Source organism: Fusarium graminearum, chromosome 1 (assembly GCF_000240135.3).
Source record: "Fusarium graminearum PH-1 chromosome 1, whole genome shotgun sequence".
Lineage (NCBI taxonomy): Eukaryota > Fungi > Ascomycota > Sordariomycetes > Hypocreales > Nectriaceae > Fusarium > Fusarium graminearum.
Window position 1 is genome coordinate 7,051,884 of NC_026474.1, and position 23,195 is coordinate 7,075,078.

The window sequence follows — 23,195 nt, forward strand, 5'->3', positions numbered from 1 at the left end:
CGACTACCTTTGACGTGGCCAGAGTGGAGACAGGTGTGGTAGCAGGGGGTTGGCGGAAAAAAGTGCACTCCGATGAGTCAGCAGCCAATTAAAACTTTAGTTTGACAATCTTATCATGAAAATTTGACTCCGCTAACAATATTGATTGTCACTGTCAAACCACTCAGGCGTCGACAGACAAGTCACGATGTTGCTATACGTCATGCTGAAAAATCATGATAGGACCCTGACTTACCCTATGTCTCTACCCAAACACCACGTCTTTCCAAAGACGCGCTACACAAGACGATTATCGTTACAAAATTCACGTGTCTTTTTTAACTGAAATGCCGTGTTATTCCCCTCATACACCTGGCTAATACACTTAGTGCTACAACTAAGTTTGCTGGTAGGGTAGATCTCACACTTGGCCGTGTCACTAATATAGAGGCTCGAAATAATTGGGTGTGTAACACATAATTTCTGATCGCCGCAAATGTGCTGTAAATATGACGACGCGAACATTCAAGTTCCGTTAAATAAACACAGACTTACAAGATAAATTCTGTTTGTCTCATTCAGTCAATTACCTTATTGTTATCTCACTTGTTGTCTCATTCACTCCCTCACAATTGTCATGCCCTGAACTGACTTGTCCTCCGGTGTTTAGCCATCACGGCCCGTCGACGCGAGATCGCCCTGACGATCATCATCCAGTGTAGCATGTCGAAAAACAAATGATCAAATCACTCACATAAATCAGTTAATATTAACCACGTTATTTCGTCTCTCAATGCTGTATCACCACCACATTGGCGCGACACTATAACAAAACCGGTAACACTTCCAACTTGGTTGTCGATGGTATAAGTACATCAGCTTACCCTTTCCATTTGATTCAATCATTTATCCTTCGTTATTTCCAATATGGCTACCATTACGCAAACTGACACCGCTACGACGGAGCCTGTCTTTGAGCTTCGCGATGTAACGAACCCAAGAGATGGCTCACTTGACGACAATCCACCTCAATCAGCATCCAACAAACCTAACACTGTAGAACTTCTCAAAATATTCAGTGCTGGCTTCTCATTCTTCGTCGCAGGCGTCAATGATGGAAGTATCGGCGCGTTGGTACCTCACATCATTCGCGACTACGATGTCACGACCGCTATCGTCTCATCAGTGTAAGCCCCAACGTCTCATCTCAATCAACAAAACTCACGATCCCAGATATGGCGCAAATTTCATGGGCTGGTTCTTTGGCGCCTTTTCAAACACTCACCTCTGTCAAATGGTCGACCTTGGCTCCATGCTTGCTCTAGGTGCTGTCCTGCAAGTCATCGCCCACGCTCTTCGGGCTTGGAAACCGCCGTTCGCGCTATTCGCTGTCACATTCTGGTTGGCAAGCCTGGGGCAGGCCTATCAAGATACACACGGAAATACGTTTGTCGCTGGAACAAAAGGTTCGCATCGATGGCTAGCATTTATCCACGCCATGTACATGGCCGGCTGTCTTGTCGGACCATTTGTTGCGACAGGCATAGCTTCAGTAGGAAGCACTTCAAGGTGGTACCTCTTCTATACTTTCCCGCTTGCTATTGGTGTACTCAATGTTGCGTTCGTGGTCTATGCGTTCTGGGATACCCTCAAACTCAAGAGAAAACAGAAGCCGAGTGAGACGACACTGGAAGCTGACGAGTCCCCTGCATCAAGAAATGAAGACGCGTTATCTCTGATCAAGGAGACTCTCAGAAACAAGAATGTTTGGCTCGTTAGTATGTTCTTTTTCTTCTTCCTTGGCGCTACACTCACTGCCAGCGGATGGGTGGTGGAGTACCTTGTTGATGTGCGCAACGGTGATCTCAACCAGATGGGATTTGTACCTGCTGGATTCAGCGGAGGGTCGTTACTTGGAAGACTTTTTCTCGCTGAGCCTACTCACAGATTTGGGGTTCGAAGGATGATCTTTGGATTCACCATCATCAGTATTGCCTTGCAACTCTTGTTCTGGCTGTGAGTGTCCTAGGATACCCCGAGCCCTGGTCGTCGCTAATAATTCCAGCGTTCCAAATATTATCGCTGCATCCATAGCAATCAGCCTTCTAGGTTTCTTTATGGGTCCATACTTTGCAACAGTAAGTCTGTTTCTCCGACGTTTGAACTCAACTCACTCAATTAGGGCATCGACGTTGGTTCCAAATTGTTCAACCCGCGCATTCAATCTACAGCTTTGGCATTCGTTTTTGTTTTTGCTCAGCTTGGAGGCTGCATGTTTCCCATCATCACTGGCCTTGTGGCAGCTAGTGCCGGCGTTGGAGTTTTGCAGCCTGTTCTTTGTGCCCTTTTGGTTGCCACAGCTATCTCATGGTTGTTTGTTCCGATGCCCAAGGAGAGTGACAATCCGACATTGCACCAAGAGTGATGATTGTTCGAAAATGAACGTATGATGACAGGCGGGAGAGGGTGTGCAAGGACTTCATAGTATTGTGGTACTCATAAAGAGAGACAAGAAAACCATGGAATTTGTGAAATAGTGACAACGCTCAAATATTCCGTCGTATAATACCACTATTGTGCAATGTTGGCTTCCACCTCGATCTCAACGATCATACCAGGGATGCCCAGCTCGGTGACACCTACACAGGTCCATGTAGGCTGATGGTCAGGCATCCACTTGCGAAACTCCTCCACCATCAAGTCGAAAGAACCAGAGAGCGAAATGTGGTAACTTCTGACCGAGTGGACATCTGCCCAGCCTCTTGCGCCGGCATCTTTGAGGTTCTTTTCGACATTCTTAAAGGCGAGATCGATTTGACCCTTGAGATCTTCCTTGTCAATATTGCCTTGGTCATCCCAGCCACCTTGGCCAGAGCACTTGATTGTGTTGCCCACGCGTACGGCTTGGGAGTAGGAGTATTCCTTGTTGTTGGTTTTGCCTACTCCTTCATAGTTGTAATATGTGAGGTGTGACATTATGGTGAACTAAACCTAGAGATGAGTTCTAGCACCGTTGGATGTTGGGACTGCATATGACAGGCCTTACGTGAAGACTGATAAGATTGGTCGATGATCTTGGGTAGCCAGAGCTTGATGGACTTGACGTCCTTGTACAAGAGGTGGCATCGCTTTTTATGTACTGCACACTGTGACACAAAGAATGACCATTCGAGATCTTGGCGTTGACTGTATACCAAGACAACTTCCTGAGGACCAGTCTTGATCATCATTCATGGCATGGCATGTCCAAGTTGCACTGCCGAATGGTCAACTAAGATTCCTAATCCAGCCAAAGTACGCTTGCACCAACAGCTAATCGAACTTCCCCGCAGAATTGCCCAGAAATATCCCCAATGCAGTATAAGATAAGGCCAAACGCTGCCGTCTGGGACAGAGACGTCTTGGACAAAGTGGGTGGCCAGAGGACTAAAAACTTGCCCAAAGAAGAATAGCCGAGATGGCTTTCCTCCAGGTTCCCCGCGTCATATCACGGGGTTGAGATGTTCCTCGTTCTGGCCTCAAAAATTACCCTTCTTGAACATGATAGAGGGAATTGTTTATCATCAACTTGTACTGTTTCCGCGGATCCGATGAATAGTGACCAATTGACAGGGCCCCGGCATATGCTGTAGCTCTTCATGTTGGTTTGAACCCCGCAACCCAGCTTTTGGCACTTCAAGTTGAGCAAATGATTGGTCTCAATTGTTTGCTTCAATTGACCCGAAGAGTCCCGGCAGTTGTCACGTCGCACTCGTTATAAATGATGATATCCCCAGATCATTGTTGGACGTTGAAGTCCTTCAATCTCCTCCCCTCATCACATCATTCACAATGACATCAACTACACAAATCTCATTACCTAATGGCAAGAAGTACGACCAACCAACTGGTCTCTTCATCAACAATGAGTTTATCGCAGCTACAGGCGACGAATTTGTCGTGACGAACCCGCAGTAAGCATGGGACATCCAACACCCATATACAGAACGCACGCTCACAAAGCACAGCACAGAGGAAGAAGTCATCAAGCTCAAGGGCGCATCAAAAGAAGATGTCGACAAAGCCGTCCAGGCTGCTCGTAAAGCCTTTGAGGGCGAGTGGTCGGAGCTTGCTGCTGTTGACCGCGGCGCTTTTCTTTACAAGATTGCCGATCTGATTGATCGCGACCGTGAGCTCATTGCCGCTATTGATGCTTTTGACAATGGCAAGGTACGCATAGAGCTTTAATTTACTGTAGTTTACTACCTTGCTAACCTTCCCTGCAGCCCTTCAGCGCCTGTCTCGCTGGTGATCTCGACGAGTCTTACAACGTCTTCCGCTACTACGCCGGTGCCGCCGACAAGATCAGCGGCAAAACCATCGAGACTTCTCCCGCCAAGCTCGCATACGTTCTACAGGAACCTCTGGGTGTCTGTGGACAGATTATTCCCTGGAACTTTCCCTTCATGATGCTGGCCTGGAAGGTTGCGCCCGCTCTGGCCTGTGGTAACACGGTCATCCTTAAGCCCGCCGAGCAGACCCCGCTATCTGCCCTGTACTTTGGCAACTTAGTCAAAGAGGCTGGTCTTCCTGCGGGCGTCGTCAATGTCCTACCTGGTCTTGGCCCTTCTACTGGAAAAGCTATTGCTGGACATATGGATATTGACAAGGTTGCCTTTACCGGTAGTACCAACACCGGCCGAGCCATTATGAAGGACGCTGCGAACAACCTGAAGAACATCACACTTGAGTGTGGTGGTAAGAGCCCCTCTATCGTCTTTGCAGACGCAGAGCTGGAGCAGGCTGTCAAGTGGTGCCATTTTGGAATCATGGATAATAAGGGAGAGGTAAGACTTTATATAATTATCAACAACACTCTTGCTGATTATATGTCTAGGTGTGCACTTCTACCTCCAGAATCTACGTCCACGAGGACATCTACGATAAGTTCCTTGAGAAGTTCGTTGAAGTTACAAAGGAGAATGACAAGCTCGGCGCTCCCTTCGACGAGTCGACCGTCCAAGGACCCCAGGTCTCCAAGACACAATACGACCGCGTACTCTCCTACATCGAGGAGGGTCGCAAGTCTGGTGCTAAGCTTCTATACGGAGGTAGCAAGCATGGTGGCAAGGGTTACTTCCTTCAACCCACAGTCTTTGCCGATGTAAGTTCATAGTCTCAATTGATAGACAAAACCAATACTGACATGATCAATAGACAACTGAAGACATGAAGATCATGAAGGAAGAGATCTTTGGCCCCGTCGTTTCCATCGCCAAGTTCTCCACTGACGAGGAAGCTATCAAAAAGGCAAATGACACTTCATATGGTCTTGCCGCGGCTCTGTTCACAGAAAAGATTGCTCGTGCACACAAGGTTGCCCGCAAGCTTCAGGCTGGCATGGTATGGATTAACTCGTCTGGTGATTCCCACTTTGGTATTCCATTTGGTGGTTACAAGTCTTCAGGCATTGGTCGCGAGTTGGGACAGTATGCTTTGGATGCTTACACACAGCCCAAGGCTGTCCATGTCAACTTGGGATTTGAATTATAGATGGGTTTCAGCGTAGATTTTCTGGAAGCATAGTTGAATGATACCATTGAGTTACAGAGACACTATCCAATTGGGAATGACTTGGCTATCACTGTGATTCGACCCATGTGTACCGTTGAGCTCGCAGTGATTTACCGCTAACGATAAGATCTTGAGCAACTTCTGGACATTCAGGATAATGTAAATTGAAGCAATGAAGATTATTGTAGTTTAAGATTGATGTCCATCGTCGTCCAATGGCTAACGTCGGCTTTTTGCGGTAACTTCCTGTTGATACAAGACCCCGTAACCGAACAAACGTATCCGTCGGGATCCCTTTCCGAATTGTTGGGTCTGGCTAACCTCATGACCTCTTTCGGGTCCCACATCTCCAGATAACGACCTATTTCAGTCAACACTATCCTTGACTAGATATGTCATCTCCGCTTAATTACCGTCAATCGTGTAACTTGATTCGCTGCAGCCCTTGTCGGTGAGCTGGATTACATAGAAAAGGGCGTGGAAAGATATGCGTCACGATACCACGATAAGACAATCTTGGCTCTAAAGGACATAGATATATGAAGGATAAGGATCCGTATGAGTTCTGGTCTTATCTCTCTCATCAATTGATATATTGTGATATCTCGAAATCATCTTGCTTTACCAGTGAACTCTACAAACATGACGGCAACAAATTCGGTCAGCCCGGACGCCATCAGGGCCATGTTCGCATTCGCCCTTTCGAGCATGTACCGGCGCGAAGTCCCTCAATATGGCGCTCTTCTCAAGTTGGTATCCGATATCAACCACAAGAAACAACAGCATATCGAACCGCGTATCGAAGTTGAAAGACATGGCGCTATCAGGCTCGGGACACCAGAAGAGCTATCTATGATGCGACGTTTATTCTCCGTCATGGGGATGCATTCCGTTGGCTACTACGACCTCACTGTTGCCAATCTCCCAGTTCATGCCACGTGCTTTCGACCACTCACACAAGAAGCACTTGCTTACAACCCTTTCCGGGTTTTTACTTCGTTATTGAGGCTAGAACTCATCGAGGACGAAGAGCTAAGATCAAAAGCTGCCGATATCTTGAGCAAGCGATGCATCTTCACATCTCGTTGTGTGGAGCTTATCGAACAGTTTGAATCACAAGGACCATTGTCAGCAGCCACAGCAGAGGAATTCATCAAAGAGGCTCTAGAAACGTTTCGCTGGCACAAGACGTCAACCGTGGATATCAAGACATACAAAGCCCTCCGAAAAGCACATCCCTTAATCGCAGATGTCGTGTGCTTCAAAGGCCCTCACATCAACCATCTCACGCCTCGCGTCTTGGATATTGAAATGGCACAAGTGGAAATGCTGCGATATGGTCTACAAGCAAAAGATGCCATAGAAGGACCACCGTCACGATTATGCCCCATATTACTCCGCCAGACCAGTTTTCTAGCTATCGACGAAGCCATCGCATTCTCGGAGGGTGAAGAAACTGGTGGAAGTCACAAGGCCCGCTTCGGAGAGATTGAACAGCGAGGAATGGCATTGACGCCCAAGGGACGACGACTATACGATGATCTCATTAATGAGTGGCGAGAGACATCGAGTAGCCTCACTGAAGCCGAGTCGAAAGAGAAGCATCTAGCCAAGATCTTTGAGAGATTCCCTGACGATATGGAAACACTTCGAAAAGAGAAACTGGCCTACTTTTCATACAAGCCTGTCCACAACGCGTCCATAGCCCAAGACGCTGATATCAACTCTCTTATCAGTTCTGGAGCTGTTGAGGTTGAGCCCATTACATACGAAGACTTCCTGCCAGTCAGTGCCGCAGGGATTTTTCACTCAAATCTTGGTGATGACGGTGGTATGAGCCACACAGTCGGCGCTGACAAAAATTCGTTTGAGAAGAGTCTTGGATGTTCTGTGAAGAGGGAGTTTGAGCTGTATAGTGAGATGCAGGAGGCTTCGCTTAGACAGTGTTTTGACACTTTGTGTTAATAAGGACATACGGTTAATGATTATTGATGATAGAGAAGAGCGATTGGAATTGATTATTATTTAATGCTAGTGACGCATATAGTAATAGCAGAGTGCTTTGTGGCAGATATGAATATGCAATTGAATTGTATCTGAACTTGGTGATGGACAAAGTCTGGAAGTGCTTCCCACATACTGCCCATCGATTTCACATATAAAAACCAGAAGACGTCCAATTGGAGTCAAGTTATGCTTTAACAGACTTAGAAAATGGAGGATCTGCAATAGATTTGGTGAGACGGTAACACGTATCCGAGCCCTCAAGCAATGAGAAGCTAGAATTTCCGAGATCCTGATGTTTGCTGGTAAGCAATCAGCCTTGGCTGTTCAAAATGGCTTGCGGCTGAGGAAGCTTGGCGCCTTCGGCATGATTGATTGGTTAAAGAAGTATGCTGATGTCTCGATCAACTCGTATCCTTTTTAGACTTTTAAGCTTATTCAGCTGACCTGCGTCAGCTCTGCTTGTATTGCTTAGGATATAAAGCCGTGTACCCGCCATCTCATGGATATGTTCAAGAATCACTTAACTTTCTTGCCACTAACTGAACTTACTTCTCCACGTTTACTACGTATCTCAACAACATGGCCTCATTCAAGTACATCCCCCCACCTAACGATTTTCTCAAAGTCATTAGCGACGCCAACCACTACGAGCAAGCCGTCGACCTGTGCAATGGCTTTTACAAGATCTCAGGCCAGGGTGGCTTCACCGACAAGGGTGAGATGCCATCCGACGTCAAAGACGAAGTGGAGCAGGCCGTCCAAAATGTCGAGGACGTTCTCAAAGCAGCTGGTCTTCGTGGGTGGGAGGACGTTTACTACGTACGACATTACCACACCGATATCGACGTGACTTTGCCTCTGGTGACAGAGGCAGTCAAGAGGAAGGTTCCCAACAATCGACCTGGTGGTGTTGCGGCGGGTGTTACAAGGCTGGCTCTTCCCAATATGAGGATAGAAATCGAGGTTGATGCGAAGAAACATTCCTCGTGAGGGGGAATATTATCGAAGTTATAGATGGCTTATCATCGTGAGAATAAATACATAGTGTATCGCAAGCATTATGGCTTCTCCAATGAACTGCCAGCTACCAGCCTTAGATAAAGTAATAGTATATGTCGTCAATCATAAAGTTCACTGAATATGTCTCGAGATCGTCGGCATGGATAAGGTCAATATCATCCTTGGTAGCCAAAGTTTATTATCGTCAGTCACCTTGTAACAGAATTTGCTGAATTTGGCTGGCTTAAAAATGATGCAATGTAGGGAAATTGGATTGATGCTAAATTAGGAACGCGTGCATGACGCGACAGGCATATGTCGTGCTCACCATAGGAGCCGTGCGACTTCATTTCAGCAAGCACTTTCAGTTACCCTAGATGGACATGTTTCGAGTTTTCACATCCTCATTTTAAGAGGTACCTAGTATGATATAAATTTTAAAAGCTACCTAGATAGTAATTTACTCGATGATGTGCATCACATTTACTACTTGCTTCGTGATTTTGAAGCCCGACCAGGAGTGTCATGTCGACATCGTCAACTGAAAAACCATAAGTGGCCAGTGAAAAGGTCTCGCCATAGCGCAGAATGACAGCTGCACGATTAGACTCTGCCACTTTTCTTATCCTCCATCTGTGTAATCGCCAAAACGAACGTAAACCTGCGAGTAGAATGCTGAATCGATTACATGGTCTATGACCTTGGCATCAAAGATTTACAAGGAGCCCTCCAAGATGTCTACTATAAACTTGAACTTCAGATTAGGTATGTCTCTCATGGGCTTGGCATGAAGGCCCAAGACATATCAGCGTGCCGTTATGCCGAGAAAGGTGTGCTACCTAGCTTCCAGAATGGAGGATGATAGTTAAATGCTGCTGTTGGGTCAAAGGCGAGTGGTATGGGTGTGCCAACGTAGGATCGCTTGGCAGGGGATCGACATGCTGCGGGGAGCTCGACATTGCCAGGAGATGTTTAAACCGGTGACAGGTCGAAACCGAGTTACCTCATGCAGACTCCCCGACACTAGACACCACTATTGAATCTGGTAGCAAGGGTAAATCTAGATCCTGCCCTTACGGTCACCTGGAGTGGGATGCACGATGTGGAAATCGTCGGGTTGTGGGATAGATCAAATGTGTGATGTGCAAAATACGAAGCTATTGGGACAGTGGTCGCATATTCGCCAAAAGGCTGAAAATGACACCATTGAAAGCCAGTAATAAGCTCGTGTGCATAATATCTTAATCTGGTCTAGACTATTTGAGTCATAGAATCTGCCAAGGCAAACCACTTCTTATCGCAATGGCCAAGACGGCAAGACACATGGGATACCGGAAAAGGCGTTTCGAGGCGTTCTCTACCGTGGGGGGCCAAGCCGGAAGGGATGACTGCCCGAGTACTCAACGTTCTGAGCGGGAGAGGAGCAGGGGACTTGGCTGCATAAGGGCTTATTGAACCATTGTATTGAGGATGGACCGTCGGGTGAGCGCCGATGGTCCGACTAGAGGATGCAATGGTCGCGTCGAAAGAGGAGACTATGAACCAGGATACTCGTACCTTAGTTGGCAACAAGTGGAGGACAGGACGCGGCATGTGTCCGAACCAGCAGATTATACGTTTTGATCTCGTAAGAATGGCAGGGTACATCTGGTATTCCAGAACTGCGACAGCCAACGAGAGGGTCGGGGAGATGAAGGTCACTCCGAGTTTGACTTGAGCTTGTGTGTACATATAGCATGGGGACGGCTGCAAGAAGTCATTGCTCGGCCCAGGTTGGTGGATAATACCCCTGAATGATCAATAAAGCGTAGGTTAGAGTTAAGCGCGGATGGGGCAATATGTCATGGTTTCTTGCGTCAAATTGCACCATGGGTGGCGATCAGCTATGAGTCTGGATGAACAAGACTGACGGTTAAAGTCGATCAGGCCCGGAAGATCGGCATGAAAAAGGCAGAGCTATGGTTAATGGCTTCAATAGATTGCTTTTTTATTGAGTCTAGACCTGTCGAGTGACAGCAAGACTTCAGCTTTGGCAGATTGGGTGTGTGTCTCATTATGTGTGTCTGCATGGGAGATGCAAGGGTGTGGTCTCTTGCTGGGAACCAATGCTATTGGCAGGCAGATAGGGAGGTCTGTTAGCTAGAATGCCTGCATATCTGTCGTGTACTGTAGACGAAGGGTGTAATTAAACAAATCTTTGGTGCATGAACAGGGAATTGGCTCGGGGATAGCTTTGGGCTGTTTCATTCCGTTGACAAGCGCAGAGGACGTGCACGGAAAGTGTGATTATGAAGGGTAATGAGTACCCAGGTAGGTACCTATCAACTAAGGGCTCTATCGCGGTCGTTGAACCAACAGGTAATGAATTGGCTTCCATCGGTTGATACTGGAGACGTTGATGGACGGTAGCACTACGGTCCGGCATGTTATTATGGGAAGTGGGGCCGACGGGGAGTTTGGGGATGGGTCTTTGATGAGGCCATCATGATGAGTTGATGGGTAGACGCTGCAAGTAGAGGTTGAACAGGAAGGAGATGTGCATGTTGTGATGTACAATTTGCCTGACAAGATTAACGTTCATTTTGAAGTTAGTAGAGACGCATTATGGTGTAATTCTAGCTGGTCTGTCTGTGAACAGATTAATTCTCATCTCCCCGAGATAAAAAGAAGCATGCATGGAACAAAAGCTCCAGGGTGGCAACGGCAGTAAAAAGCACTCAACTCCCCGAAGGTCCCTGAAGAAAAGACAGCTCTGATCTGTCCTTTCGCCCACTGTATTCGCAACTGGCTATTGACACGATACCTAACAAATCGAATATAGCTCATTTTACTCCGACTTTTCATCTTTATTGCACCTGTAATGCGTTCATTAATGCATTTCTAATCCAATTGATGATCTCACTTCATCATCAAAGCTCCGCGCCTTCACAACAAGCTTGCTTCCGCTAAGACAGAAATGTTATAGCGTTACCCACCTGCCGAGCAACTCACGACTTCAATTGGCTTTTGAGCGATGGCGCAATCGGAGACGATATCGTCGCGAGGCGATCTAACAAGGATTTTCTCTTTCCTCAAACCTTACATGCGTTAATCTGCACATCTTTGCACAGCGACCAGAAGCTGTACAGTCGTCGCCCAAATTCACAAACACGAAAAATCAACAACCAAAAGAATCCCATTCTGTCGAATCCATATATACCCCGCAATAAAGAATCTTCATTCTCATGGAGACGACACGAATGTTGGTGGAGAATTGAGCGGAGCTGCTTTGGGATAGCGACAATGACATGCTCAGATCCTGGTCAGCACGCAATGGTTCTAATGGGGCCCCTACACACCAGTAGGCAACCTTCCCCCACGCTTCTGCGCCCTCGCCTCGGTCAGACCAGTTCAGGGCAGCTTGACGCGGGCTGGCAAAAAAAATAAGAAAAAGAAACAAGAGCTTGGGGCGTGGGAAGGACCTTGGCTGTGAGTGATGCGAGAACACAAAAGACAGCCCGTACATATGTACCATGTACTATGTACCCTCAGGCGCTCGAATGTTGGCGTTCGTCGATCCCTGTACGCTTGGTCATGGACACACTGAGAGGGTGTAGCCATAGCATCATTCTGCCCGTCAGAAGATGCGATTGTCGCACACAAAGGGCTGAAGGGTCATCAAATGGCATGGATACCAAGGTGCGAGACTGTCATGGCCCACAACGGCTTATCCAGACCAGACCAGACCAGTTCAGTCCAGTCCAATACGGCAGTTCAGCTCATCTTGACCATTCTTAAATTTATACTCGCATCGTCGCCTCTCGTTTCCCAATCTCTCCTCACCTCACCTCACCTCACCTACTTTACGTCGCATTCCCCAATTCTTACCCAAAAACCGGGGCAAGACCAAACTCCCCATAAGATCGAGTCGATCTGTTCGAGTTTTTACCTCAAATTTACTCCGTACCAAGCATCCGAGTCGTCATACCTACCTCGACTACTTGCCCCAACTAGGAGAAAGTCTTGCTAGCGCTGCAGCATACCCCGACGCACCGAGCGACAACCCGAACGGTCCGCTATCGCCTGCCCTGGCCTACACTCCAAGACCCCGTTTTCAGTGGTCGACCACTCTGCAAGACTCAAATACCCACGTTCTGTCTTTTTGATCTCCCCGTTCTTGCATGCCTCCTCCTCCTCCTCCTCCCTTTATCAATTCTTCTTTTATCTAGCTCTTTGTCTTCCTTTATTCTTTCCAGCGTTGTCTTTCTTTCTTCCCACACAATCACATCCTCGCCCAACATGTCGCAACAAGGCAAACACTCCGCCAAGACGGTCTTGGAAAAATTCATTGGCGCCGATCACACCGAACCTGAAGAGAGAGCGCCCTCAATCACGAATGCCGACCTGTATATCGAGGAGGAACCAACAGTTGGAGAGTTTCTCAGAGAAATTACTCCTTCTATTCAACAAGTCGGCGAATACTTTTACAACCTTTTCCCTTTCCTATCATGGGTGGGCAAATACAACCTGATCTGGTTCCTTGGTGACATGGTTGCTGGTAAGTAACTCCCCGTCTTGTTTGTCACATGGACATCTCTGCTGACACCAGCTCCCCGCACAGGAATCACTGTTGGTGCTGTTGTGGTCCCCCAATCTATGGCTTATGCCCAACTGGCTCAGCTCCCCGTCGAATATGGGTTGTACTCATCATTTATGGGTGTCTTGATCTATTGGTTCTTTGCTACATCCAAGGATATCACCATTGGTGTATGTATCCTCGTCTCTCCACACCGAACCATGCTAATAATTCATTCTAGCCTGTTGCTGTCATGTCTCAAGTCACAGGTAACATTGTCCTGCAAGCCGCCGACTCTCTTCCTGATGTCCCCGGTCACGTAATTGCCTCCGCTCTGGCTGTTATCGTCGGTTCCATTGTCACCTTCCTCGGTCTCGCTCGACTTGGCTGGCTCGTCGAATTTATCCCTCTGCCTTCAATCTGCGCTTTCATGACCGGTTCCGGAGTCAACATTATTGCTGGACAAGTCCCCAAGCTCATGGGCATCAAGGGAGTCAACACGCGCCAGCCTACCTACATGGTCATCATTGACACCCTCAAGAACCTGGGTGGTTCCAAGCTCGATGCCGCCATTGGTCTTTCCGCCTTGGTCCTGCTATACGCTATTCGTATCTTTTGTGGTACCATGGCTAAGAAGCAGCCTCACCGCGCCAAGTTGTACTTCTTCATCTCCACCCTCCGAACCGCCTTTGTCATCTTGCTTTACGTCGGCATCAGCGCCGGAATTAACATCAAGCACCGTGAAAAGCCTCGCATCAGCATTGTCGGCGATGTTCCCAGTGGTAAGTACTAGTGATCGCTACTCATTCATTGCCTTTTGCTAACCCGACCCAGGCTTCACTCATGCTGCTGTTCCCCAGATCAACAGTTCCATCATCAAGTCCTTCGTTTCTGAGCTTCCCGCTGCCGTTATCGTTGTCTTGATTGAGCACATCTCCATCTCCAAGTCTTTCGGCCGCGTCAACAACTATGTCATCGACCCTTCTCAGGAACTCGTCGCCATTGGTGTTAGCAACCTTCTCGGCCCCTTCCTGGGTGCCTATCCCGCCACTGGATCCTTCTCTCGAACTGCCATCAAGTCAAAGGCTGGTGTCCGCACTCCCTTCGCTGGTGTTATTACTGCCATCGTTGTCTTGCTCGCTCTTTATGCCCTGACCGCCGTTTTCTTCTACATCCCCAACGCCGGTCTTGCTGGTGTCATCATTCACGCTGTCGGAGATGTCATTACCCCTCCCAAGGTCGTCTACCAGTTTTGGCGTGTCTCCCCAATCGAGGTCATCATCTTCTTCGCTGGTGTTATCGTAACCATCTTCAGCTCCATTGAGAACGGAATCTACACCACAATTGCCATGTCCGCTGCTGTTGTTGTCTTCCGTCTCTTCAAGACCCGCGGTCGCTTCATGGGTGTCGTTCGTGTCCGAACCATGAAGGCCAATGTTAGCGATGGTACTGCCAGCCCTGGTTCCGTCGACGAGGGCGAGGGTTCCCTCCGAGCTGGCTTTCTTCCCCTTGACCACGGCAACGGATCCAACCCCAAGGTCATCGTTCGTACTCCCTATCCCGGTGTCTTCATCTACCGATTCGCCGAGGGCTTCAACTACCCCAATGCTTCTCACTACCTCAACCACCTTACCGAGACAATCTTTGCCGAATGCCGACGAACCAACCCCGCGCTGTTGGGTAAGCTTGGTGACCGTCCCTGGAACGACCGTGAACCCCGCCACATCAAGACTGTCGAGAACGATGAGCGACCTATTCTTAAGTCTGTTATCCTTGACTTCTCCAGTGTTAACAACGTCGATGTCACCTCTATCCAGGCATTGATTGATGTCCGAAACCAGCTTGACAAGTTTGCTGCTCCTGAAGTTGTTGACTGGCACTTTGCCAACATTGAGAACCGATGGACGAAGCGTGCTCTCGCCGCTGCTGGCTTTGGCTTCCGTACCCCCCGCACTGGAAATGAAGCTGCCGGCCACTGGAAGGCTATCTTCTCTATCGCTGACCTCGGTGGTGACGATAGCGCCGCTACTGCCGCTGCTCTCGATGAGAAGGTTAAGAACGCCCCCATGCGCCAGGACATCGAGGCTATCGAAGGCTCTGTCAACAGCGCATCTATGGAGAAGCTACCAAGAGATCCCACCAGTACCCGCCTCGTTTCCGTTGGTGGTCTCAACCGACCTTACTTCCATCTCGATCTTCAAGAAGCTGTCGACGCGGCTGTGGCAGCCGCTGAGCTCAAGCAGCACTAATCTCATTATGATACTGTGAAAGTTTTGTCCTTTTAAAACAGGCATTGGCGTTTATTACGGGAATTGTTTCATGTTAGAACAAACATTTGTCTTTGGAAGTTTTATGATCGCCAGTTGGGCGATGTTGCGTCTTGTCTATACCCGATTTAGTTTGATGCTTAACATTGGATGTGGTGGATATTACAATGCTCACGCTGTAGACGGCGTGGCATATGAATGACAATAATGATTTCTGTTACATTAAAGTGTTCAATATGATCTTGATTAGCCGAATCCGGGCAGCAAGGTTAGTGATATTAATGAAGTGGTTAGAACTACCTTCTGGATTTGCCTTACTTATGTCAAGAAAGTCAGCTTCAACTTGTAATTCGCCCTACGACGCTTTCCCTAAAGTACAAATAAGCCTAATCTAAAACAATTGTCTGTGCTTGTTGCTTTGCTTCTTGCTGTGCTTGTTCCTCATCTCGTCGGATCGACTCTGTACGAGACCACTCTATCATTCCCAAAGGTAGGGGTGCCTCCGGGTGGTATGCCCTGTTCACACGAGTCCAATTGATATAATTGTCGTCAGGAGAGTCCGGTGGATGATACAATAAAGAGGTGCGGCGGTTACTCTAGTCACTCGTTAGCCTAAAAGCCTAGCCTAAGTAGCATAAAATTCTCTAAAGAATTTATCTCTTATGCACGCAACCCTAAGGACTGAGGAAGAGAAGAGACTTACCGCATATTCTTCCCAGCGCTCAAAGATAGCTCCAAACTTAAGGTCGCTGTCAAAGCTGATATCAGGGAGGTAGTGGTCGACGATATTCCAACGATCGTGATCGGCATTTTTAGATTGGTGCCCTGCAATCTTTCGATCTGTTGCAGTAGACAATCCCTGAGTTGTTATGTCTTGATCGTACATGATACCAGGCAGAAATCGTTGAAAGACTTCATGGGGCCGCATAAACCCCGTGTCTCTTTCCTCACCGAGCTGGCACAGACTGTAGTACCTCCACTTCAGTTCTTGCAAAAGTTGCTCCGCGCCGATGTCGAGGAACACTTCCCTTGTTGCCTCGGTCAGTTGCATGTCTGCTCGGGAATATGTGAGCCGGTTGAGTGGCCACAGCCGATGAAGGTTTGGCAGATAAGTCAGGGCGGCAAGCTTTACGAAGCAAGGCACGTGAAAGTAATCTGATCTAGTTAGCTGTCCAAGCCTCGATACGTGGGGTTTCTACATACTTGGTACGCAGTGTGAGGGGCCAAACATTGGTGGCCGGATGGTGATGCAATAATACTTGCTACTATGCGCCTCCTTCGGGACGGCACACGTCGGGTTGATGCAAAACCATTCGTATGATGGAGGCACGCTCTGTAGGAAACACATATAGATCCAATTGCCGTCCGCTCGCTTTTCCTTTAGTCGCCCGGGGAAGGAATGAACAAGGGCCGTCAGCTCTGCTTCGGAGCCCGAGCGATGTCCTGAGTAATAAGACATAGATATTCGTGATGACGGTCCAAAAAAATTGAGAGAATGTTGAATGAATTGGCTTTGGAAGCATCCAAAGAGATGGAATTAGTACTTAGGTCAGCCTATGCCACTTAGACTAGGTAGGTACTAAGGCAGGAGCTTCCATCAGTGCTGATATCGATTTGTGCCATCTGGGTAGGTACCTACGCGAGTTGGGGAGGTTTTTCAACATATTCAAGTTGTAAAATAAGGCTGTTAATAGGCTACTAGCAGTACCTGTATGGGAATTCAATTCTGACATGTTGTATGTTCCTTTGATATCCAGCCGACAGCCTTAAATTGTCATCTGGGCATATCTTTTTTTTTTTTTTTTTTAAAAAAAAAAAAACCAACACGCGCAGGTATCTACCCACCTACGTACTAACTCACCCGTTCTCAAGGTGCCAGAAGAATTGGTCGCTGGAAGCATAAGAGACAAAATCCTTAGGTCAGCTTTTGTAACTTAGTCTATAGTCTTTAGGCTGTTTATTTTCATGCCTATAATAGCACTAACGAGGCCAACCTTTCTGCTACGCTAGATAACTGTCTACTAACTTAGGTAAGAAGGATAGCGATGAGCATACCATTTTTCAGCTGAATAAACAAAAGCTCTTGGGAGGCTCCACGATCACAGAATAGATTTCGAGTCACATGAACTGACGCAATGCTTTTTACTCTCATGGCCTTGGGTTATGCTCCATGGTTTGTCTTGTAGGCAGCTCCAAACCTCCAAACCAGGTTGGGGTATAAAGTTTCGGGATGAGATCATTGTGTATTCCTTCCACCGAAAAGACCCACCATGGAGAAAGCATAAAAGATGGGAAAATTGAACCAGTCTTTTCTGTGTTCTATCAAGGCCAGGCTTTGGAGATTCTGCTATCCCAATTGAGATGTCGGTACCAAAAACGTACAAGAAGGACCACAAAACCCGCATTTAAAGTGAGGCTGTAACTGACGGTTGATAAATAATGACGCCAGCATATAAACTAACATACCATTTGTTAGAATACGCATGTGATAGCGTAGCCTTATCAACGCCGTTGTCAACTCAGAGATAAATATGCTCAAAGCTTTCTCGGGGGCTAACTGATAGAGCGAAAATGGGCCGAGCCTAAGGAGACACTACTCGCCAAGGTTTCAGGCATGGCCAAATTGAACGTTGATATTCAATGCAACGTCGCCACGTTTTCCCCCTTGTTCATTCGGTACAAGTTATAAATGTTTCCGAGAAGTTATAAGTAATCGGTGTCGGCGACGGCATGAAAAAGAAACGGGACGGGACAATTGGAGATGTGATATCATTAGCCCTGTCGATCAATAAAATTGCTTGACTTTTTGCCTGTCACCGTTTATTCTACCAGGGATTCTGGAAGAGTGCCGTACAAGCGATATGGATCTGATTGGACAATGATGTCCGGACCGAGGACCAAGTTTTGGATCCATCGACAGAGAACCACTTTTAGACCCCGGACAAGCCATGGAGAGACGACCTGAACCCACCGAAACCGTTCGAAAACTAGAGATCAAACGGTTATTTCTCAATTGTTTGATGGGGAAGGACGACTGTAGCGTACGGGATATTAAGATCAACCACTGAATATGGACATACTAGACATAAACTAGAGACCGGGTGTTTCAACCACCGCAGTCTAACTCTCTCTCTCTCTCTCTCTGTCATCATACATAAGTAAAAATAACACGACACTCTCCGCTCCCTCCTCGACTGTTTCTTCAGTCCCCATTAACCTCCAGGGTCAGGGGTTTACGTTTCATAGATCGACTCATTACCCATGCATACGAGTCATCTAAATCGGGCAGACTGCCCCGTTGACACCATGTAACAATCTACCGACTTCTCTATATAAACCATTTCCCGCAGTTTTTCACCTCTTGGAACAAATTTGCTTCATCTTTATCTTTACTCTCATACTCGACCTCTTACTCATATACATAATCACATATCAAAAATGGTCTCTTTCAAGGTCTTCCGCGGTACCCCAGAGGGCAAGATCGTCGCCGACAACGTCGAGCGCGAGCTCGAGAACCACGAGGTCTTTATCGAGACAACACACTCTGGTGTTTGCGGTACTGATAAGCTCTACATGACCAGCGGCGTTGTCCTGGGTCACGAGGGTGTCGGTATCGTCAAGGCTGTTGGTTCCGCCGTCACAAACGTCAAGAACGGCGACAGAGTCGGATTCGGCTACACTCACCAGATCTGCGGCCACTGCGACAACTGCTGCACCGACCGCGACCAGTACTGCCGTGACCGCCAGATTTACGGCTTCTCTGATTTCAACAACGGCTCTTTCTCCTACGGAGCTGTTTGGGATTCCAAGACTGTTTGCCCTATTCCCGAGGGTTACGATTCCGCTGATGCTGCTCCTCTGTAAGTCTTTTCATCATGAGACGCGAATAACAATTTACTAACTGTTAAAAAGGCTCTGCGCTGGATCTACTGTCTGGACATGTCTTACCCAGTACGGTCTCCGACCTCTTGAGTCAGTAGGCATCGTTGGTATTGGTGGACTTGGCCATCTCGCTATCAAGCTGGCCGCCGCCATGGGCAACCACGTTGTTGTCTTCTCCAGCTCCGAGTCCAAGCGACAGGAGGCTATGGACTACGGTGCTTCCGAGTTCCACGTTTACAAGTCTGGTGACAAGGCTCCCGAGGGTCTCAAGCCCGTCAAGCACCTCCTTCTCTGCGGCAGTGCCAACATCGACTACAGCGGGTATGTATCCTCTTCAATTGATTTCTTAGAACCAAAACTAACAAATGATAGTCTTGCCTCCATCGTCGACTACGACGGCTCCATCTACCCTCTCACCGCTGCTCTCGAGGCCACTCCCGTTCCCCTGACTGAGCTCTCTCTCAAGGGTATCCGCATCCAGGGATCTCTTGTCGGTTCTCGCGACAGCGTCCGCAAGCTCCTTGAGTTTGTCGCCAGAAAGAACATCACTCCTACTACCATGAAGTACTCCCTCAACGAGGAGGGTATTGAGAAGGCTCTGCACGACCTCAAGGACGGTAAGGTCCGATACAGAGCTGTTCTTGTCAAGGAGTAAAATATTCGTTACGCATAAAACAAAATATGGCGTGTTTGGGAAGTTTGAGGAGTTGGCGGCTTATTGATTGTTAAGCGAAAAATAGAAATAATAGAATATACCAATTTTGAACAACAATATTGCAAGTCTCTGTTTGATGCCCGTGTGTAAATCTGAACTAAATCGAACTGCATCTACCATACATGGATCTCTGTGCCAGAGCTAAAGTGCCAAGTGACTAGTCTCCGGTCACATCTGCAGCAGTAATGCTCTGCATTCTTCCATTGTTTTCCGACATATGCCAGAGGGCCGCCGACGATTGTGCACGCAAACATTAACGCTGCCATGGCGCTGAGATATAGTCAGTATCAACATCGTATGGAGTTTGGTGAACTCACTGTGTGCCGCCGCAGATCTTGCGCTCAACTCTTGTGATGGATATTTCTCTGCAAGCAGGACATAGTACTCCACGAGGCCACTGCTTCAGCTTTCGTAGCGGTACGATGTTTGTCGGTGAGATGGTGTTGAATGCGGTTATCTCATTCTCTTTTGGGTTTGCATCCAAAGTGTAAAGTTCGATTCTATTATTTTCAATCGTCTGGTCATCATGGAATGGAGACCGGGTGTTTAGCTTGAGAGTAGTTGCTATTGTCTTGAAGTTGTTTGTCATTGAAATTTGATAAACCTCGTGGCATTAGGACAATCCGTTGATATATAGTCATTGCAAGAATATGAAGAGTTCTATTTCGACCAATCATCAAGGTTGAAATAAAGGATGCCTGGAGTGTCACATCGTTTATGCTCGTATTTCGCGTTTAGAGATGCAGCCAATGAGACAAGGCGAGAACATCAGCCACCATCATCATTTGACTGACAGCTGAAACATGGGCAACCTCGGTCAGCCAATCTATCAAGTCGGTATCCCGTTAGGTTAATGCCATATATCAAACGACAAGGGCAATGTTGGATTATTAACATTTGAGTACGTTTCCACTTGCATATCTCAAACCAAGGTAAACGCTCTCAGGAGTAGTGTAAAACGCCAAAGCCAAGTTTCTTGCCAAAAGCGGCCAGAGACAAAGTTCCGCAGCGCGCCGAGCAACGTGGCTAGATCGTCAGTATCTTAGAAATCTCCTAGACCTAGTTCACTCATCCCGGCAAGAAATGATTGGCGATCCTCGTTTCCGGCAATATTCCTTTCCGTTGAGTCCAGCCAGAGCTCCATGACAAAGTTCGTTGGCCATGATAGAATGGAATAGTCTGGTATTGACTCAGGCCCGTGCATGGTAAGCTTTCTCCGTCATGCCAAAACTGTTTGACACTTGTTAGTTTACGATAGAGTTGAAGGCAAATCGGGTACACAGAGAGAGGTCTGGAAAAGACTTCCTCTTATGTCGACAGAGATGCCGTCAATCTGGCAACTGTGGTTCCGTTATATCATTAGAGAATATCACAGACTGATGGCATAAGAGCGATAAAAGATAATGGGCTCGACGCAACTGATCACCTACTCGCTACACTTTTATGATGTTATGCGCTTGTTAAGCACTTTCAGCATCCCATCCATTACGCTGACCTAGATATCTGGGTTCAGCGGATATTCAAAATTCTCCTCTGAAAGAAGTCACTGCAGGGCTCGGCCAAGAATGATTTGTTCCTGCATTGCTGCAAGACCATCTCATCCAGACTGTCGACCAGTCTGTTTCCATCGTAGTACACATTCCAGTCATGTCAAAGCCAGAATAGTGGCTTCTCTTGGCGACGCGAGTCATCCAGACTGATTCAATATTAACTCCCTGGTCCCAGTTTCCTGATCTTAGGCTCAGACTTGTCTCATAATCCTGCCCATATTTACCATGGCTACATCGATAGGCAACGGCCCTCCTTCGATGGCTGAGACCACTGGGGATCGCCTGATAGCGGTTCTGGTGGTGGTTGTCTTTTCCGTTCTTGTGTCGCTTCTGATGCTCGTTTTGAGGATATGGTGTCGTTGGTCAATACGATCGCTTGGGTGGGATGATTTTGCCGCGATGATGTCTTTGGTAAGTCCTTTCAATTCATCATGATTTTATGTGCTAACAGGGTTGTCTACAGATATGCATAACGATATTCGGTTCCGGGATACTTGCATGTACGTCGAAACTTGCGAATCGATCGAATAAAAGCTTATGATGACAGTAATACCCCTCGGCCTCAGTGATCCCACGGGACAGATACCAGTTGACAAGATACCTGCTTTCTACAAGGTATACGAACTATCACATCAGCCTTTTGAACCTGACTGATACTTGTTCAGTGTGCATACATCACAATATTCTTCCATGGCCAAGCTCTTTTTTGGGCCAAAATGTCTTTCGTACTACTCTACTACAGAATCGTCTCACTGTCTTACTGGCGATGGATTTATATCGGCGCGATGGTCTTTCTGGTCCTCTGGAATATCTGTGTTATCCTGGTCTTTTTCCTCACCTGCATTCCCATGGCAACAATTTGGGATCCAACGGTAAAAGGGAAATGCGTGAAGCATGCACTGGAACTTGGATATGCATGTGCTGGAATAAGCATATTTACCGACCTGGCTGTGGCGGTTTTGCCCTTACCTTTTATCTGGAATCTAAATCTTCGTCGTCCACACAAGATCGCCTTATCCGGGGTGTTTCTGCTAGGCTGCTTGTAAGTCGTCAAAAAAACCCTGATGCGTCTTTTACTAACACCCCTGAAGCTCAATATCCTTGGCTATTGTGAGGATACGGTGGGCTGATATGTGGTCGACTACAACATGGGATATCGTTCGACCTCAACTCTGGGGCCTTGCAGAGGTTACATCGGCATTGATATGTGCTTGTATACCTACTTTCAAGCCTCTTCTTGTCCGACTCAACTCCATGAGACCCTGCTGTGAGAGGAGCGACCAGACACCTGCTGTCCAAAATCAGCGTAGCGATGACGAGGTGGGATTGACGTTGGATACGGTGACAAAGGTTGGGAGTCAAAGCCAGGAGAGTCATGATGAAGATCCTCACAGAGCATTGGCGGCAAAGTCTTATGGGACTAATACGTACATCGAAGCTAAGCCGCATCCTTGGGGAAAGTAGAACTAAACAGATCGTTTTATGGTAATGAGTATATCAGTTTAGAATCTCTTGATAATTTCATTCGCTCCGCCTTTATTTGTGCAAGGTATTCTTAAATATGATTTGAAGATGGAGCCTGATGTTTCAGCTCGATGCATATCTGGAAGACGTACAGCCACGGCGCCAACCAGTGCAAGGTTGTCTATTGGTGCGTTTTAACAAGGCATTTCCAAGGCACATATTCC

At 47.4% G+C, this 23,195-nt stretch overlaps 11 protein-coding genes across 11 annotated transcripts; 7 read left to right on the plus strand and 4 right to left on the minus strand.

Annotated features, from left to right (window-relative positions):
* Positions 1 to 906: 906 nt before the first annotated feature.
* FGSG_02158 (uncharacterized protein) lies at positions 907 to 2,404 on the plus strand (the record flags this gene model as incomplete). Its single annotated transcript, XM_011319738.1, has 4 exons — positions 907 to 1,166; positions 1,213 to 1,884; positions 2,009 to 2,117; positions 2,162 to 2,404. The coding sequence occupies 4 exons, from the start codon at positions 907 to 909 to the stop codon at positions 2,402 to 2,404; spliced, it is 1,284 nt and encodes a 427-aa protein (XP_011318040.1).
* Positions 2,405 to 2,550: 146 nt separating this feature from the next.
* On the minus strand, positions 2,551 to 2,955 carry FGSG_02159 (uncharacterized protein; the record flags this gene model as incomplete). Its single annotated transcript, XM_011319739.1, has 1 exon — positions 2,551 to 2,955. The coding sequence occupies one exon, from the start codon at positions 2,953 to 2,955 to the stop codon at positions 2,551 to 2,553; it is 405 nt and encodes a 134-aa protein (XP_011318041.1).
* An 840-nt stretch (positions 2,956 to 3,795) lies between these two features.
* On the plus strand, positions 3,796 to 5,587 carry FGSG_02160 (aldehyde dehydrogenase). Its single transcript, XM_011319740.1, has 5 exons — positions 3,796 to 3,932; positions 3,987 to 4,188; positions 4,245 to 4,805; positions 4,856 to 5,122; positions 5,176 to 5,587. Exons 1-5 carry the CDS (start codon positions 3,811 to 3,813, stop codon positions 5,509 to 5,511), a joined length of 1,488 nt encoding a protein of 495 aa, XP_011318042.1. The 5' UTR covers positions 3,796 to 3,810; the 3' UTR covers positions 5,512 to 5,587.
* A 587-nt stretch (positions 5,588 to 6,174) lies between these two features.
* FGSG_02161 (uncharacterized protein) lies at positions 6,175 to 7,497 on the plus strand (the record flags this gene model as incomplete). The annotated part of the gene is made up of 1 exon (XM_011319741.1): positions 6,175 to 7,497. The coding sequence occupies one exon, from the start codon at positions 6,175 to 6,177 to the stop codon at positions 7,495 to 7,497; it is 1,323 nt and encodes a 440-aa protein (XP_011318043.1).
* Positions 7,498 to 8,118: 621 nt separating this feature from the next.
* Positions 8,119 to 8,529, plus strand: FGSG_02162 (uncharacterized protein; the record flags this gene model as incomplete). Its single annotated transcript, XM_011319742.1, has 1 exon — positions 8,119 to 8,529. One exon carries the CDS (start codon positions 8,119 to 8,121, stop codon positions 8,527 to 8,529), a length of 411 nt encoding a protein of 136 aa, XP_011318044.1.
* Positions 8,530 to 11,695: 3,166 nt separating this feature from the next.
* Positions 11,696 to 12,138, minus strand: FGSG_12077 (uncharacterized protein; the record flags this gene model as incomplete). The annotated part of the gene is made up of 2 exons (XM_011319743.1): positions 11,696 to 11,948; positions 12,050 to 12,138. 2 exons carry the CDS (start codon positions 12,136 to 12,138, stop codon positions 11,696 to 11,698), a joined length of 342 nt encoding a protein of 113 aa, XP_011318045.1.
* Positions 12,139 to 12,816: 678 nt separating this feature from the next.
* FGSG_02163 (uncharacterized protein) lies at positions 12,817 to 15,342 on the plus strand (the record flags this gene model as incomplete). The annotated part of the gene is made up of 4 exons (XM_011319744.1): positions 12,817 to 13,075; positions 13,127 to 13,284; positions 13,335 to 13,875; positions 13,928 to 15,342. The coding sequence occupies 4 exons, from the start codon at positions 12,817 to 12,819 to the stop codon at positions 15,340 to 15,342; spliced, it is 2,373 nt and encodes a 790-aa protein (XP_011318046.1).
* A 404-nt stretch (positions 15,343 to 15,746) lies between these two features.
* FGSG_02164 (uncharacterized protein) lies at positions 15,747 to 17,093 on the minus strand (the record flags this gene model as incomplete). The annotated part of the gene is made up of 4 exons (XM_011319745.1): positions 15,747 to 15,956; positions 16,064 to 16,515; positions 16,564 to 16,803; positions 17,000 to 17,093. 4 exons carry the CDS (start codon positions 17,091 to 17,093, stop codon positions 15,747 to 15,749), a joined length of 996 nt encoding a protein of 331 aa, XP_011318047.1.
* A 1,705-nt stretch (positions 17,094 to 18,798) lies between these two features.
* FGSG_02165 (uncharacterized protein) lies at positions 18,799 to 19,897 on the plus strand (the record flags this gene model as incomplete). Its single annotated transcript, XM_011319746.1, has 3 exons — positions 18,799 to 19,220; positions 19,273 to 19,563; positions 19,615 to 19,897. 3 exons carry the CDS (start codon positions 18,799 to 18,801, stop codon positions 19,895 to 19,897), a joined length of 996 nt encoding a protein of 331 aa, XP_011318048.1.
* Positions 19,898 to 20,070: 173 nt separating this feature from the next.
* FGSG_12078 (uncharacterized protein) lies at positions 20,071 to 20,546 on the minus strand (the record flags this gene model as incomplete). The annotated part of the gene is made up of 2 exons (XM_011319747.1): positions 20,071 to 20,227; positions 20,275 to 20,546. 2 exons carry the CDS (start codon positions 20,544 to 20,546, stop codon positions 20,071 to 20,073), a joined length of 429 nt encoding a protein of 142 aa, XP_011318049.1.
* A 1,186-nt stretch (positions 20,547 to 21,732) lies between these two features.
* On the plus strand, positions 21,733 to 22,971 carry FGSG_12079 (uncharacterized protein; the record flags this gene model as incomplete). The annotated part of the gene is made up of 5 exons (XM_011319748.1): positions 21,733 to 21,918; positions 21,971 to 22,007; positions 22,055 to 22,122; positions 22,250 to 22,549; positions 22,738 to 22,971. 5 exons carry the CDS (start codon positions 21,733 to 21,735, stop codon positions 22,969 to 22,971), a joined length of 825 nt encoding a protein of 274 aa, XP_011318050.1.
* Between the last annotated feature and the right edge of the window lie 224 nt (positions 22,972 to 23,195).

Coding starts and splice junctions, on each gene's coding strand:
- FGSG_02160 (XM_011319740.1), top strand. CDS start 3,811: ATGACATCAACTACACAAATCTCATTACCTAATGGCAAGAAGTACGAC. Junction 3,933..3,986: donor TTTGTCGTGACGAACCCGCA/GTAAGCATGGGA, acceptor CACAAAGCACAG/CACAGAGGAAGAAGTCATCA. Junction 4,806..4,855: donor TCATGGATAATAAGGGAGAG/GTAAGACTTTAT, acceptor TTATATGTCTAG/GTGTGCACTTCTACCTCCAG.